The sequence below is a fragment of the Heptranchias perlo genome, chromosome 41 (genome assembly GCF_035084215.1).
Source record: "Heptranchias perlo isolate sHepPer1 chromosome 41, sHepPer1.hap1, whole genome shotgun sequence".
Classification (NCBI taxonomy): Eukaryota; Metazoa; Chordata; class Chondrichthyes; order Hexanchiformes; family Hexanchidae; genus Heptranchias; species Heptranchias perlo.
In genome coordinates, this window is record NC_090365.1 from 6,221,125 (window position 1) to 6,239,183 (window position 18,059).

At 42.4% G+C, this 18,059-nt stretch overlaps 1 protein-coding gene across 7 annotated transcripts in view; it reads right to left on the reverse strand.

The window, feature by feature from the left end:
* LOC137305995 (protein Smaug homolog 1-like) overlaps nt 1–18,059 on the reverse strand; it is a 75,903-nt gene that overhangs the window by 34,369 nt on the left and 23,475 nt on the right. For all 7 annotated transcript variants that reach the window (XM_067974997.1, XM_067975003.1, XM_067975002.1 and 4 more), the window contains one exon: nt 2,267–2,782. In XM_067974997.1, the coding sequence (XP_067831098.1) occupies nt 2,267–2,782 (516 nt within the window). The remainder of the gene's footprint in view (nt 1–2,266; nt 2,783–18,059) is intronic.

The following is an 18,059-nucleotide window of genomic DNA, read 5'->3' on the forward strand; positions in this document are numbered from 1 at the left end:
AGTGCCACATCTACAAGGTTCTGTGAGGGTATGAATTATTTTTCTACAATCAGAGGTCCATCATGTCATGAGATTACTGTGTACCATGTCCATATTCTCAAGCGGTTCCCAATTTCACTGCATGGATAACAAAGGATAATGACTGCAGACCTCAACACTGATTTTGAAATTGGGTGTACAATTTTCTTAAACTAATTGTTAGCTTTTCTCATTTAGGCAGTGTATTCAGGAAATTTGGGGACACTCAACTCAGGCTGGGATATGGCTCTGCAAATATCAGCAGCCCTCCGGTATCTTTCCCAAGTAGCTATTAATCATGCATGTACCCTTACAGTATACTGAACTATGGGACAGTGGAAATCATAGATCCCTGTCCTCACCCAACGCCCACACATGCAAACTTTCCAGCGGGGTCAATGGACAAGATTCGGAAGCAGAAACCGCTGGTGTTTCCTCTTGCCTAGCCCAGGGCTGCCAACATACTACTCCAGCACCTCTATTACCACCAGCTAACTTTGAGGAACCAGGAGCTACCTGGCTGCTTTCACACTGGGGAGTGTACTTACCAACTGAACTACCAGGAGAACTGAACATTTTGATGCAATGCTATGCAAAGTGAGGCCTCACACACTTGTTATAAAGTGAATTTTGGACGAGTATCTTTGGAGAGTACCTGAATACAGCTTTTATCTATCAACTCTGCTTTTAAGTATTTAAAGGGTTAAGCCATTATCATCAGGTATTGTTGAACTTGGCACACACACTAACTCACAGCAAACTCCCATGAGCAAACCACTCAGACCCGTGGGAAAAGATCTTTTAGTGCTTCTTTCACACCAATAGCATTGGAAGATAAAGTGTGCGCCACAGGGCTAGGCAAAAATCAGGTAATGCAAACCACATCAAATGAATCAAAACAATTAGACACTGCATTATCTGACCCTAAATCTGCATAAAAGCTTGTTTATTTCCTCCAATGAAAAGTTTATATTTTAACTGAAGCAGAAATGAGGATGAAACTCTGGCTAATTTCTATCAGTGCCCTAGTGCAAATAATGAAAACATTGGTATAAGCAGGGCTCAACATTAGCAGATGCCACAGGCATTGATTCACTTTTACATCACTGCTAGTGAACTGTAACTCCGTGACTACTCTTCAAAAGTAATTCATAGCCTGTGAAGTGCTTTGGGACATCCCGAGGACATGCAAGTTCTTCTGTTTGTTTGATAGTTTTTTTAAAAACATTTTTGTTTCTTTGGTACCAAATTGGGGCTATTTACACTGGAACAGTGAAGGTTCAGGGGTGCTCATACATCTTAATATACAATATGAAAGGTTTTTGAAAGTGTGAATAGTGAAAGACTTTTTGCAGTAATTGGTGAATGGGTAACAAGGGGGAACAGACTCAGGATTATCACTAGAAGAACAAAGGGGAAGTCAGAACATAGGAGCCCACTTGTGGTCAAGTATTCTGAGACAGAGACTCTAACATCATTTAAAAGGGAATTGGATAAATATCTGAAAGGGAAGGATATAAAAATGTGAAAAGGGCAGGGACGTGTAATTGGAGTTGATAACTTCAACTGAAGAGCTAGCACCAGCACAGGCGCCATAGGTCGAATGGCCTCCATCGGTGGTGTAAATTCTACGGTGCATGAGCCACTTGTGCACTGTTTCAGTCCAGTGTTTAAACCTAGTTTGCCTGATATTATGTATGTAAAATCAGTGTTGAGTAGTAGCAAATAAAATAAAAAAAATTCGACCAGGGTTACTACTCCCAAATAATGTCCAAGAACTTCTGCTGGAAAGCAGACAAATATGGATATTCAGCAAGGACCAAATCAGATTCATCTGTGATGTCCTCCATCATCAAATAGCCTACCATCACTCATGGTCTAGGTTTACACAGGAAGAACGGCACTTTGTTATCAAGAATCAAGACTTGGACCTTCTACTAGGTGCGGATTAGTGTTAGCATTCAGTGCTGCCTTTACCCAGTGGGGTGGGGAGAGAGAGAGAGTAAAGAGTTCCAGAACATACACCAATGCCAAAAAGCTTCATAATTGGCCACAAAGAAAGTAGATGTAGAACAGAAGAGATAAATGCAAAGTCCACTTTTGTTGACTGGGTCACTAGTCAACAAATTAATCTTTAGCAGCTACACAGGGACAAAATCCTGCAACAATGCCAGAAACACTCGTGAATTGAGCTCAAGTACAAGCCAGTCTTTATGTGCAAACTTGATAAATTAAATGTCTACCTTACCTGTGCTTGTATTGCTTCCAATGTTGTTCATAGCAGATGGCACCGATGCAGACGTATGCAGAGGCAAATGTCCATTCTCGCAAGTCATTGGCTTGTCCTGCCAAGCGGGGACACTGACGCACATGCCGCTATCCGCTCGATTCTGCCATTCATTTAGTTTGTCTTCGACATTCTGCCTTTGATTTTGGTTGTACACTCCTGTGTAAATAGAGTCTGCCCGGCCCACATTCTGTGAACTGTAGTTGCTCGACATGCGCTCCTCCAAGTGGGTTAGCCATAAGGCCAGAGAACTCCGGTCATCCAGTGAGGTGGCAGGATGGATTAGTGCATAGGATAAGAGCTGTCTACTCTCCTCTATGAACAGATTGCTATCGATGGAATAGGCCAGCACCTTCTGAAGCAGCTTCATATACTCAGACTTTGCCTCCACATTTCCAGGCTGAAGTAAAGGAAGATGGGAAAGCAACTGTAAAACAACTTTTTCCTTAGGGTCCTGATGCCACTGACTGATGAAAGCTGAAAAATGAACAAAGTACAACAATTCAAATAACTGGAGATAAGGCTGTCACTAAGTTTTCACCTCCATTCATTTGCCTTCAAAAATTACATGTGACATTAGCCCATGCATGTGATCAATGATCAGTAGCTACCTGGCAAACTCGAACTCAAGTCTTTGCATATGAGTAAAGGGAAATTCTGGATCAATAACTTGTTAAGCAAAAAATTTGTACCAAGCTTTTTATTTTGGGTGGGGTGGGGGGAAAATGAAGTGCAACCAAGCTTACAAAACGTCTCAACTATCACTAAACACGAGGCGGCACAGGGTGGAATGGACTCAATAACTGCTGCAATTTAGGAGTAGTTAACAAGGCTTATAATATTCAAAGATCAATATGCTTTCATTGTTTTCTTCAGCTTTGCAATGCACCGAAATTTAACAAGAATTGTTGCAACCAAGTTATTTATCTGGGCTGAACTATACATGGAGCAGGATTATATACATACAAAAAAAAACTTAACCCTGTTGATATTTATACTCAAGCGAGGCATTGTCATTAGGCCTGTTTAACATATTGACATCAACATACTGTGACAAAAATTGCACTTAAACCAGTACACTTCAATGTGTCAATGTAATTCTTGTGTGATGTGCTGAATTCATCTTTTCAAATTGCTCCCACTACTCCCCATAACAGACCTGTAACCACCAGTATTTCAACTTACAGTAGGATATAACTTTTTCCCATAATGTAGAACAGTAGAATAGGACGACAAATTTAGAGAGATTCACTTAGGATTTTCCTCCAGCTTTCTCTGAGGTTTTTAAACTTTTCTGTATCTCTCTCATCCAGCAGTTTCCCATTATCTGCCACACTGAACAGCAGTCACTTTCCAGGTCATTACCTCCTCCTGCTCAGGGAATTTCCAGCTGCGCAGGCTGTCCTCCCTCTCTAGAGATTGTACATTGTTAGGATAGAGGACCAACCAGCCATTCAATACACTCCTAATCCATAACCTGGACATGTGGATATGAGAACGAAATAGAAAATAGGACAGCAGACTGAGCACAAGAGTGGAGGAAAACCAACGAGATCCCTACAAACTTAAGGGGAAAGAAAAGAAAATAAATATGGTCACTGTTTGTTTTAATGATCGTCTACAATGTAGCCCCTCGATCAGTCCAGTTTCATGTCAAAATAATGCAACTGTCGCCCTGCATTGCTGACTATACTTAGTCTTACAGATGTTAGTAAATATGCACAAATTAAAGTTAGGTTTTGGGATTACTACAAATGGTGACATGGTGCAGTGGAATTCTAATGGACAGCACCAAGGAGTGTCCAACATGCCGGCACCCAGAATTCCCAAACGCAATTTTCTGGTCTCAATGATGTTTTCATAGGGAAGCCAGGCACGTTCCCTATGGAAGAAGATTATATTAAAAAAAAAAGCACAAAAAATAGGTATGAGGCGCCACTCTTTTGGTGCCTCCTGGTGCACCAGTGGAAGTCTGGAGTAGGTCTCTAGCTGGTTCCCTCTTGGCCAAGTAAGATGTGAACTGCAGGGAGATGAACTACAAACAACCTGCCTCTTACCTGAAGCTACCACCTGAAGCAAGCGTTGATTTGTGAACTCTGTCCCAAAATTTAAAGTATAAAAATAAACAGACCACCCAGTGGCACTTCCATGGGCTGTGCCAGTTTAGTTTACATTTAAATTCCCTGCAGAGATTCCAACTTTGATCGTATCACTGGGAAGACTATGATGAGCGAGTAGAAACTATCACTCCCCCTACCCCGCTCAACTTTCTACCCATCTCAATTCTTCCTAGTGTATAATTCAACAAGGGCTGGGAGCTCCTTGTTAATGCACTCAAGCATGCATTCTTCAAGTGAGAGCCTATACAGAATGTTGGCAGATTAATCATAAAGGGCACCAAATGAGGACGATCCTGTCCTGATCAGATATCCACAGATCCATGGGAGTCATGGACAGCAATCAGGAGCAGGAACCCCAGTTGATTATTCCCATCCTGAGGCATACAGACCAATAAGCTTCTAGGTTCAATCTCTGGGCTGAATCACCTGATCTCAATTGGACTAGCAGCATGAGTGCATAACTGGCCTCAGCACCCCTCAGGTGGGGACAGAATGAGGGAGGAAAAATAAAACAGTGCTTCCACTTGATCACCATCCAGTGATCCCTGCTGTAAGTGCGTCTATGTGGTCACTAGCCAAGGACTGAACGAGGCTTGGATGTGATGCGTCACCACCTCCCCACAGTTGAACGTTCTGCCAACTCTCAACTGTTCAGGTCAAAAATGAAGAATGGTGATGTTGGACTAGTACCTCAGGGCAACTGGCATCTTTGGAACTGTGCCTCTGCAAGACTCGGTCTTCAGAAGGGGTAAAAGCAAAGTGGAGGGAACAGAAAGAAAACTACCTTGTTTTTTTTATTATTTGTTCACGGGATGTGGGCGTCGCTGGCGAGGCCAGCATTTATTGCCCATCCCTAATTGCCCTCGAGAAGGTGGTGGTGAGCCACCTTCTTGAACCGCTGCAGTCCGTGTGGTGACTGTTCTCCCACAGTGCTGTTAGGAAGGGAGTTCCAGGATTTTGACCCAGTGACAATGAAGGAACGGCGATATATTTCCAAGTCGGGATGGTGTGTGACTTGGAGGGGAACGTACAGGTGGTGTTGTTCCCATGTGCCTGCTGCTCTTGTCCTTCTAGATGGTAGAAGTCACGGGTTTGGGAGGTGCTGTCGAAGAAGCCTTGGCGAGTTGCTGCAGTGCATCCTGTGGATGGTACACACTGCAGCCACAGTGCGCCGGTGGTGAAGGGAGTGAATGTTTAGGGTGGTGGATGGGGTGCCAATCAAGCGGGCTGCTTTATCTTGGATGGTGTCGAGCTTCTTGAGTGTTGTTGGAGCTGCACTCATCCAAGCAAGTGGAGAGTATTCCATCACACTCCTGACTTGTGCCTTGTAGATAGTGGAAAGGCTTTGGGGAGTCAGGAGGTGAGTCACTCGCCACAGAATACCCAGCCTCTGACCTGCTCTTGTAACCACAATATTTATAAGGCTGGTCCAGTTAAGTTTCTGGTCAATGGTGACCCCCAGGATGTTGATGGTGGGGGATTCGGTGATGGTAATGCCGTTGAATGTCAAGGGGAGGTGGTTAGACACTCTCTTGTTGGAGATGGTCATTGCCTGGCACTTATCTGGCGCGAATGTTACTTGCCACTTATGAGCCCAAGCCTGGATGTTGTCCAGGTCTTGCTGCATGCGGGCTCAGACTGCTTCATTATTTGAGGGGTTGCGAATGGAACTGAACACTGTGCAGTCATCAGCAAACATCCCCATTTCTGACCTTATGATGGAGGGAAGGTCATTGATGAAGCAGCTGAAGGTGGTTGGGCCTAGGACACTGCCCTGAGGAACTCCTGCAGCAATGTCCTGGGGCTAAGATGATTGGCCTCCAACAACCACTACCATCTTCCTTTGTGTTAGGTATGACTCCAGCCACTGGAGAGTTTTCCCCCTGATTCACATTGACTTCAATTTTACTGGAGCTCCTTGGTGCCACACACGGTCAAATGCTGCCTTGATGTCAAGGGCAGTCACTCTCACCTCACCTCTGAAATTCAGCTCTTTTGTCCATGTTTGGACCAAGGCTGAAATGAGGTCTGGAGCCGAGTGGTCCTGGCGGAACCCAAACTGAGCATCGGTGAGCAGGTTATTGGTGAGTAAGTGCCACTTGATAGCACTGTCGACGACACCTTCCATCACTTTGCTGAAGATTGAGGGTAGACTGATGGGGCGGTAATTGGCCGGATTGGATTTGTCTTGCTTTTTGTGGACAGGACATACCTGGGCAATTTTCCACATTGTCGGGTAGATGCCAGTGTTGTAGCTGTACTGGAACAGCTTGGCTAGAGGCGCAGCTAGTTCTGGAGCACAAGTCTTCAGCACTACAGCTGGGATGTTGTCGGGGCCCATAGCCTTTGCTGTATCCAGTGCACACAGCCGTTTCTTGATATCACGTGGAGTGAATCGAATTGGCCGAAGACTGGCTTCCGTGATGATGGGGATATCGGGAGGAGGCTGAGATGGATCATCCACTCGGCACTTCTGGCTGAAGATGGTTGCGAACACTTCAGCCTTGTCTTTTGCACTCACGTGCTGGACTCCGCCGTCATTGAGGATGGGGATGTTGTAAATGCATAGCAGCTGCACAGACTTTCCAATATGGCTTTGGGCTATTGAGCGCCACTCCTTAAACGTAAATCATCCCTTTTGTTTTTTCAATTTGAAAATCTCACATTTAAAAAAATGGAAATGGTAGAAGACCAAAGATTGTTCTGGGAAAGCTTCAAAGGAAGTTCTGTATCCAAATATCAAACCTAATCTCACCAGCAACCCTCTCAATCACATCAGCATGGTCAAGGTCAGAACATTCACATCTCTGCACATATTGACCGAATTGTTTCAAACCCTTAACAGCCTAATTGTAGAGCAGCTCAACAGCTTAAATCGAAACAAGGTGATAAAATGCAATGGCATCGCGAGACAGAATGCATTTATTTGCCATCACAGTAAAGTAAAACGGATTAACTCAGTAATCATGATCGTATCAATGGGGAAAGCTCCCTCCAGAGCCGAATAGGTAGGAGCATACCCAATGTAAGCTATACAGACCAGAGTGTCACAAGCCTCATCCCCAGGGCCAAGTTAGCTGAATTCAGATGGAGCAGTCGCTGGGCTGCTACGATGGGCAAACAGTCTGACACTCACCGTCTGGGCATACGCAACAAGAGGAGCCACTTGAGCAAGGCATCAGAGGGCACACACAGTCATTAAACAATACCCAGCAAGTGGCAGCATCCCAAAGACAGGAGAGGACAAAAGGAGTGGGGGGGGGAAAAAAAAAGTTGGGTAAATGACCTGGCTGATATCAGCTCATTCACCAAAGATCAAATTTGCTGGGCAGTATCACAACTCCTGGTCAGCTGCCTCCACAGTCAACTCACTGTTAAGTCTCATACATAAGCAATGGATGAGGTACTGGGCACACCCTCCACACATAGGACCAATCCAAACAAACAGTCCATGTTATTGAGGGGAGGGGGAGAAAACGGACAGTTGTTAAAGAAAATTCAATGTTTATTTTTCCTTTTTAAACTAATCACTGAGTTTAGAACTACAATACTATTTGTGTCTTCATTATTTAACTGAACATTAGAAATTAAAACATTTGTCTCTAGTTTACCACCTCTAAACTTTATGAAAACTGCGCATGCACATGGAAGTTAGCATAGTGCTGTAGGAACATATGAAACAGGAGGAGGCCATTCAGCCCCTCCAACCTGCTCCGCCATTCAATTAGATCAGGGCCGATCTGCACCTCAACTCCATTTCCCTTGACACCCCTACTGCAGTGTAGGGGCATTCAAGTCCGTCCCTCCCAACCATTCCTTGAAGCTCAATACATCTTGAGCACAAACATGTCTGGGGACAGTATGGAAAGCATGTGAAATTCAACTCTGCAGCAAAATAGCACCAAAAGGTTAAAAAAAGTACAGCAAAGGAAACCAGTGCTTACAATAAACCCAACACTTTTACTGTAAACAGCAATTCACAAACAAATTAAAAGAAAAGGATTGCTACAATGAGGCAGGCATCTGTAAAAATGGTATTTAAAACTCAATGTGTCATACACCCCAAGGTCAAAGATAAAAATAGCTGAACTCTGAAGTATAGATGGCACAGGCGCATGCTTGAGTGAAATGTAATTACATTTTACCCAACAGTCAAGTTTTAAACATATTCTAGAGATAGCATTGTGCAAAGCTGAGCCTTAAATTTCATTTTAAGTACTATGATATAATGTATTTAAGTCTCTAGACTGGGACTAAAAATAATCACAAATATGCATTTTTGTGTTTGTCACCACAGGCCACAAAATCACAAACTAAATTTTAAAAATGTCACGAACACGAGAAGTGGCAGAAGTGCTGACATATTTAGTTTAGAAAGTGCCGCACGCTTGTTGCTGTTTATCAAGAAGGTCGTGCCCTAATTTAAAAACTAGTTCACGGACCGACTCCAATGCTGTTCCTCAACAAATTGCTACAGTGCGAGAAGGTGACACCTAAGTTTATTTGCCTTGCAACTTTCCTCCCTAGGAGGGGATGCATGACCTGCGTTGGCTGCCTGAGTATTGACATGGTCGGAGAAGTTGGTTTGGAGCAGAGGCAGAACCAGACAGTATGAATCAGGGTACAGAGTTGAAGCTGAAAGTTTAACCATCATGTTTACACAGTCAGATGCAGCAAATTCCAACTAGGTCAGCCCATTAGGTTACCTGCTTTTACAACGTATTTCTTTGCAGTTTCGTTAATAGAAACATTGACAGACTCCCCTAATAGCTCAGCGAGTGAATTAACTATTTTGCACAGCACAGCACCATATATACCAGGAGTAGCCCAGGTTTGTGTGGAGTTAGCCAATCTCATCTGCAGCAGCAGTGGGGATGCTTTAGCTCATTTTGGCATCCCTAGTCTAAGGAGAGGCAAGATCAGGCAGGGCTCCTGCTCAAAGAACATTGTGATTTTCTTTCTGTTTGTACTCAGAATATTCCCAGCTCTAAAGGAGGGTCTGAAGGGGCTAATCTTGGCTTGCTTTCCTCTATATCACTGTGCTGAATTTCACAATTGTCGTCACAGGTGACCCCTGCAGAAAAGTGCGTATCTGTGGATGCCAGGTAAGGACAACATCAAGCCCAACTGTGATTGCCCCCACAATCAAAGATCTGGCCGAGATTCGTCACAAGGCCACTGGTTTGCGATGACTGAATAAGTCAAATTCCATTAATACATGGGATTACCGGATTTTCACCATGTTTTAGAGATAGTATTCTATGAGCCCATACAGTTTTCTCTGAAAACTACAAATCAGAGTCCTTGCTAATATATGAAGAATGTACACTTGGTTTAAGGCACCAGAGAGCTAGTGCAACCTATGGAACTGTACAGTTGCATCCAAGACAGACAAAAAGGAGGGGGAAAAAAAAGGATACCAAGGATTTTTGAAATCTGTTTACCAATGTCCAGAACTCTCAATCAAGAAAAATTATAAAAATGCTACTAACTACACAAAATCAACATTTGAAAAAATATGCAATTTCATAAATAAAAAAGGTGCTATATATCAAATTAAAAGGCTGCTTTACAGCTATATTTGTGTGAAGTTCTCTTTCAGTAGCGTTAGAGATCCCCTAACAGAGGAGGAAAATCCCAAGAAATTTGCACTTAAGCTAGCCCTCCAAGACCAAGGTAGAAGTCTATTATTAAAAGATAACAATTAAGAATCAAGGGGGCAAGAAAAATAATTGTAGGAAGGAGGAGACAAATCCAGGACTCACCACAACCATTATGGTAAGAGGAACAAAAGGAAGGAGTAAGAAATCTAGATCAACCTACCTCCTGCCACATCCCACCATGTCAGTCACTGGAGTAGCCCAAGAACTTCTCACAGCCCAAGATAGCACATCAAGCCCTGCAAACTGTACTGCAGGAATAGAAACTATATTGCAGAGTTTCAGTCACACTTAACGGGAAAACATCCTTAGGTTGAGACATTAAACCTGCCTGCTCAGGTGGACATTAAAGATCCTAGGGTACTACGTGATGAGGAGCAGAGTGTTCTCCTGTTGTCTTGGCCAATGTCCCTACCTCAATCATAATCAAAAAACAGATTAATTGATCATTAATCGAATCATCATAAAATATTTGAAAAGTCTGTAGTGGTCCAACGAAAAGGTCGCAAGACCATGGCAGCTGTCTGAGTACAATGATTGCAATGTCCTATCCTCATCGGATATCCACATTTACTTTCCTGCAGGAGTCTCTGCCCAGGGGCACTTGACTGGAACACTGCTACCAAGTTGGTAGAAACACCTAACTTGACAGACCAAACTTGGGACCTTCTTGATCTATATAGATGTGATATGTTCCCTTTGCCATCTGAGCCATTTGGGGAACTGGTGACAATGCTGGGTCAATTTAAATTTTCAAGGTGCATAGATTTTTTTTGAGTAAGGGTATGAAGAGATATGGAACAAAAGTAGGTACATGGAGAGGTACAGATGAACCTAGATCTAACTGAATGGCAGAACAGGCTCGAGGGACTGAATTACCTACTCCTGTTCCTATGTTCCAATCTCAATAAAAACTAGAATCCTGACAGAAGGTAAAGCTACAGCTTATATTCTCAAAGTCAATCTTCTAAATGTTTATAATTAGCACACACAGAAAGGACATTTCAAAATCTGTAAATAAGGTGTAGAGTTACATTTAGTCAAAGCACTGTTATCACTCTACAGGCCCATTATCTTTCACTAAAACCCTCTCTCACTGCCAGCTGATCAATCAACATTTGTGAAATTAGCATTCTTTCCATCACAAGACTGAGCTCTATGGAAAGCTCAAGCCATCCATATCTGTGGAATCTCAAAGATTATCTGCATAGGCTGAAGAAGCAGACTCCAAGAGTGTACTCAGGAACTGTTATGGGGAGTTCTCCAAGCGTCTTGGCCAACATTTATCCCTCAACCATCATCACTAAAAAGATTATCTGATCATTTATCTCATTGCTGTTTGTGGGACCTTGCTGTGCATAAATTTGCTGCCAAGTTTGACTACATTAAAACTGTGACTGCACTTCAAAAGTATTTTGTTGGTGGTGAAGTGCTTTGGGACCATCCTGAGGTCATGAAATGCGGTATAAAACACAAACATATACTCCTAGAAGTAAAGGGAATTAGGGGTTACGGGGAGCGGGCAGGAAATTGGACATGAATTTAGATTTGAGGTTAGGATCAGATCAGCCATGATCTTATTGAATGGCGGAGCAGGCTCGAGGGGCCGATTGGCCTACTCCTGCTCCTATTTCTTATGATCTTATGCATATGAATACTTTTTCCAAAGAGAATGACTCCTCAGTCACTCCAATTAAAATATCTACATTTTAAATTTACCACATGACTTAAAATATAAGCACTCTCCTACCAAGACGACAAATCTTCCTATTTAACAAGACAACATGAAATTTCAGGTAAGGAATTCACTGGACAGCCACACAGCTCATGCTGTGCTGCCACAAGGATTTTAATTCGGACTGATGGTAAACGTCAAATTGTGTGTCCACTTTGACTGTGAAACACCCAGGAGTACAGTTAGTTTACAGATTGTGTAATTTGAGCTACATAATACAATAGTGAAGTACTAGTGGTTACAAATCTGTCACTTGATGGCAGTGCTGGGAGCAATTTGAGATGATGAATTAAAGAACAGCACAAGAAACATATTGGCTGAAATGACTCTCCCTATAGCTTATTGGCACCAATATGCTAAATAAGCCTAGTTACAACACTCAGGGGTTGAATCAGCAAGCAGCTACATTCATTCATTGGGGAGCATCTTTCATCTTTGAATGGTGTTCTAATAGCGGTCATTTTGTAATTCAGTTTCAGCCAATTACTGTTGCATACTTGTTTAAAAGAGGCCGAGACTCTCCAAGGGTATAGAACACAATTCAAATGGTAAGATAAACAGCTCCAGCCTTGCTCTTATAGTGTAGGATATCTGAACCCTACAAATGCATTAGAATCCAGTTTTCCAAAAAGATCACGGTTTGTTAAATATTAAAGGCAATAATAAAACTCCAGATCCTACCGGAATTGCTCAGTACCTACTGGGTTAAGATCTTGAGTCAGTTTTGACTGTGTGGGGATCTGCAGATCAGAGTTCCAGTGCTGTAATTTCATTTCACTGTTATTACCCTTTACAGTCTGTACTGCAGGGTGAGGTACAAAGTCATATAGTCACAGGTTGGATTTCTGGTCAGTGCTGAGTTAGGCAGCAGTTGGGGTGCTACAATTAGCCTAGACACCCCTAGGCCAGGATTCTTGCTCCTGCTGGAAGGTTCACATGTGAATGAGATGCCCCAGCCCCTTTCCCTGGTTGAATAACCGAGTCACCTATGCTATACCTGACCAATGGCCACTTGGATGAAGTACCAGAGGGCTGCTGGCACCCTGGAACTACTGTAGCAAGAAAGAATTCAAAACCTTCCGCGTATCTTCTAATACTCACTGAAGCTGCAGAATTTCGGTCTTACACAGACTAGCTTTGTATAAGCCATAACTTTATGAAAGCTATAATTTTTTTCTTTAACAGGGTTTAAGTTTATGATGTAGAAGGGTCACCAAGCACATCAAGATTTTCAAACTATCCCGTACAAAAATCCCACAACCGTGCAGACATCTGGTGGGTGCCCAGATTGAAAATTGGTACCAGTCACCAGTCTGTTAAGTCGTTTAGACTCTTGGCCTACAGGAGATTAAGAACAACAGCATTTTGTGCAGTGACTACAGTTTAAAGAGATAGACTGGGGGGGGGGGGGCGGAGGAGAGAGAAAGAGAAAGAGAGGAGGATGGATTTCAGACATTTGCACAGCACAAACAGGACAAGTTAATTTTTTGGCTGCCAATGTCTGAAATGAGCATTTTCAAAAATAAGTAATTTCCTGTCATGACGCACTGTAGATGTACATTGTAATGTACAGAACAGAACCATGCTTGAGGAAAATTCTCTTGGCCAGACAACTGTGGATAACCATTGAATGTTTCCTGACAGACCACAACAGCAAAAACGTACCCTCCTGACTCAAGTCCTTTTTACGCTGACCTATATTTTTCTGTCTCAATATGTGCATACATCTTATTTTTATATAAAGGACAGTTCTTTCAATGGTTCAACTGAAAAGTGTAGTGCAAGGTGTGGTACGGAACCAGGAAGGTCCAAGTTTCAATTCTTGGTTCCTGCTTAGCTAATAGATCAGGAGTGGGGGTCTACAATGGACTTCAGTACCTCCATTCTAGAGAGAGGGGGTGGGGGCAGCCTTGATTTTTCAATTAATCTTCATTACCCTGCACTCCCTAGTTTTCTCCTGTCCTTACAAAGGTTTAGATTCTTGCTGGGATATACACTAGAATGATGGCCACTTGGACAAGGTAGTGAGAGTTACTAGAGTTGATAAAATCTGTACCCTAGCTACAGTAACCACCTTCAGGAAACAAGTGGAGAAAACTTGAGGCAGGATAGCAGGGTGGGGGGGTAAGATAAAAGTAAGAATATGATTTCAATTTAAAATCTTGAGCTGAAGTTACAAAACTTGAAAGTTTAGACAGTAGTTGAATAGCAATGGAAGCATAAGGGATATGGCTCATTTCGCTCCACCTCCAACACGTCATTTGGATACAATTTAAGAATAAATCCGTAAGAAAGCCAGAGAAAGGGTTAACCACCATGATTCTTTTCAAAAGGCAAGATTGAGAAAACAATCAAGCTATTGCAGAGGAACCTGTGAGTGACAATTTATCCAAGTTGCCATCCAGTGCTGCTCTCTACAAGACCATAGTATGTCAGTGGGTGCAGTTAGCCAGTGGAGAGCTGCAGCAGTTGCTCAGTGTCACTGCAATGTTTTCAGAAATGCCATGGGTCCTTTGAGTTTAATCCTACAGATTGCGTAAGGATTGGGAGGGAGGCGAGGACCAGAAGAAATTTAGGGAAAAAAATGAAAACCACAAACCAGTCTGTTTTGCTTCCTAACATTTTGCAATTCAATCTGAACATCCCATCAATTCCATCTGAATCTCCTTCACTCTCTGCCTCCCACACATTTATCCCAATAGGGAAGGGATAAATGAAAAAGGTTGCATTAAGGCTGTAAATTCAGAAGTATTTCAAATTTATACCCTCTTTATATTATAGGACCACTTCCTAAAAAGTAGCTGTATACAATATCCAGGGTGTCTGTTGCTTTAAATATGGCAGATCGCAGAGTGCTGCAACAGCCTGAGCATTCAGAAAGGAAAAATATCTGAGCAGTGAACTTAGTGGAATGTTTAACACAGAGCAGAAGTGGGTGAGGCCAAAGTTGAGGTCAAAAGGGTTTTTAAAGGAAGCTTTTGAAGGCAAAAACACGTGGCAACTTGGGTTTGCTACCAGAGGCCCTTGTGAGGTACCAGACTTACAGAAATTCAACTTCAAACTCAAATTTGTGTCACCTACTGCTCAATATTTAGGGTAAACGTCAAAGTTTCTTCGCATCAAACAGAACCAAGCAACATAGAAAAAATGAACTGAAAATTAAGCTCATTCCAGGGAGATCAGCAACTGAGCGGTCAGGGTGAAGACTCAATTCTGATTCCTGCTAAATGCCACTTTCTGCTAGTTAGAAAGGGACTGCAGTGTTATCACTGGGACCATTTAGCATAGAGATACTCATGCCATAGGAAAAATTGCACAAATCAATGTTTTAATATTATGTGATATTCTCAATTCATCAGTTCAAACTGTTGCCACCACTCACTATCTGTGACAGATCTGTAACCATCAGTATTTTACCCTGTTACATAGTTCAATGTGCTCTCTCCAAACACAACCTAAGATTGGAAAGGAAAAATCTAATTGTACGGACAGAAAGTCTGAAGTAGAAACAGAAAAGTCTGGAAATACACAGCACGTGTGTCAGCATTTAACAACAGAAAAAGCACGAGTGGTTACGTGGGAGAGAGTCTGTTCTGATGAAAGGTCTCTATTCGAAATGCTAACCTAACTTTTCTCTTGTCAAACAGTGATGGATCCGCTGCCCATTATTTCCTCTTATTTTTATTATATCGGATAGATGTTTTCCATTCATTTGGACACGGTGTGAAAAGATCTCCCACCCACCATTAGGCTTTACTGAAATCCTAGTGAGAACATGGGACCTGTGACTGTTACATCCTTGCAGCATGCAGAGTAGAACTCCTAACTTAGGTTTCATTACTTTAAATGCCAAAAGCTTCAAAGTGGTTCATAAGACCAAAAAAATCCCAACAATAGGCTAAAGGATTTGATAAAGACTAAAGTATCAATTATATTTAATCCAACAATAACACGAGATTTAAAATCCAAGCATCATTTTCAACAGAAACTCCTCCAACAGCTCAAGTAAATGAACAGAGATTGTACCAACAAACCACAGAGATCAGGAAGGTTTCATCACTGGCCTGTGCCAAGTTAGGTGATTTTAATAAAGGCAGTAATGAGGAGGAGGTGGGGGTTGCTACAATTAGACCCACTATTGCCAGGATCTCTGCTCCTGATCTCTATTCAGCAATCTTTGTATGGATAGGATCAAGGTTGGCCATGAAGTCCTTACAGTCAAATCATACTTACTAGCACAGTTTGCACATGAATGCTGTATGCTCAAAAGAACTTACTACAAATTCTCTCTCTAACTGAATGCATCAAAATATCTTTTGATACCCTGTTCATCCTATAAGCTGTTCATCACATCATTAAAACATTTCAATCTGGTTCCAACAGTTGCATAATTTTAAAACATTATTTAATGACACCGCTTTTAATGTTGAATAATGGAAATGACAGGCAACTGACAAGATGAAGTCATCACATTATCGGGCTTATGAATGGTAACCGAATCCTTGCAGATAAACAAGACAGTCTAGTCCATCAACTGCACTGTATCAAGGAGCAAAGAATTACGGATTACAATGAACGAGCAAGAAGAAATTAAAACATAATATACGGAAACTTTGCACCAATAGCCTTCAGAGTTGACATGACAGTTTTGCAAGGAATCGCAGTGCAACACATACATTAAACTGCCTTCTTTTGAATTACAACTTGGTCGAGTCATCAGAAAATAAGCCTCTGAATAATTTTGCCCTGGAGTGTTTAGCTCTGAAGTCAAATTTTAGTAATCAATCCAGATGTCAAAAAAATTGGAGCCAAGCCATTTAAAATTTTTTATAGATTACTAAGATTCGAGAAACCAACAATGCTGAGATTTTACATGATCTCCCACGCCCAGCATTCTCCCCTTCTCTCCTGAAGGCATGGACTCATGCTGGGATACATGACCAGAGACACCAGCAGCCCTCTGGTACCTTACACAAGATGGCTCTTCCAATGAAGAACCTCCATGAGCGTCAGGGGGCCCTCTGTTTAGAGACCATCAAAGCAAAACCTGATCCCTCATTCTCATTTGACGTCCACACATGTATTTTCTAGTAACGAGTCAATGGATGGTGAACAAGAGCGGGAAAGCCAGCTGGTTTTCTCCCCTCTTTAGCTCAAGGGTAGTACCCCAAATGCTTCCCTAGTCGAGATCAGCTCTTGCAGCAGAGATTAGAAATAGAATTTTGCCTCTTAATATTGCACTATGTGGTTCCTTTACCCACTAGGCAAAATAGGAGCCTTAGATTTTGCATATCAAAGCCAAATGCAAGGGATACAGGCTAAAAGGGCATCAGCCGTGGCTCAGTGGTAGCATTCTCACCCGAGTCAGAAAGTCATGGAATCAAGCCAACTCCAGAGACATGAGCACATAATCTAGGCTGACACTTCAGTGCAGTACTGAGGGAGTCCTGCACTGGTGGAGGTGCCATCTTTCAGATGAGATATTAAATCAAGGACTTGTCTGCCCTCTCAAGTGAACATTAAAGATCCCATGGCATTATTTGAGGAGCAAGGGAGTTCCCCCAGAGTCCTGGCCAATATTTACCCCTCAACCTATATCACAAACAGATTAGCGGGTTATTTATCTCATTGCTGTTTGTGGGATCTTGTGCACTAATTGGCCGCTGCGTTTCTCCACATTACAACAGCGACTACACTTCAAAAGCACTTAATTGACTGTGAAATGTTTTGGGATGCCCTGACATTATAAAAAAGCATTACAGAAATGCAAGTTCTTTCGCTTCTTAAAAGTGTAAAGATGATGAATTATGCATTAAATGTGGCACACCGAGTATGCAGAATGTGTGATCACACAAACAAGATCAACCCTTTCACTGTATACAGTTATATATAAATAGGCACTTTTGTACTTTTTTTTGTTCTGGTCTTGGGAGAGCAACTTCAGTGCACCTTTATCCCTCCTTTAGACTGCACCTTGTTTTCTTGTAAGCCCAGAGACCAGCGTTGGGGCACAGCTGGGAGAAGTGTGGCATGGCCAGGGAACCTGATGCTGAGCTGGCCACCTGCTTATGCCGTGATGCTATTTTGCATCATAACGTGTATTGTAATAGACTTGAACTCTCAATGCATTTAGCAGGCCGAAGGCAGAGGTAATTTCTTCAATGGGAGATCCACAAGAAAGGTAGGTTGGGTCATTTATACACAAGTTCAGCAAGTACCCATTTTCTGTCTGCTACACT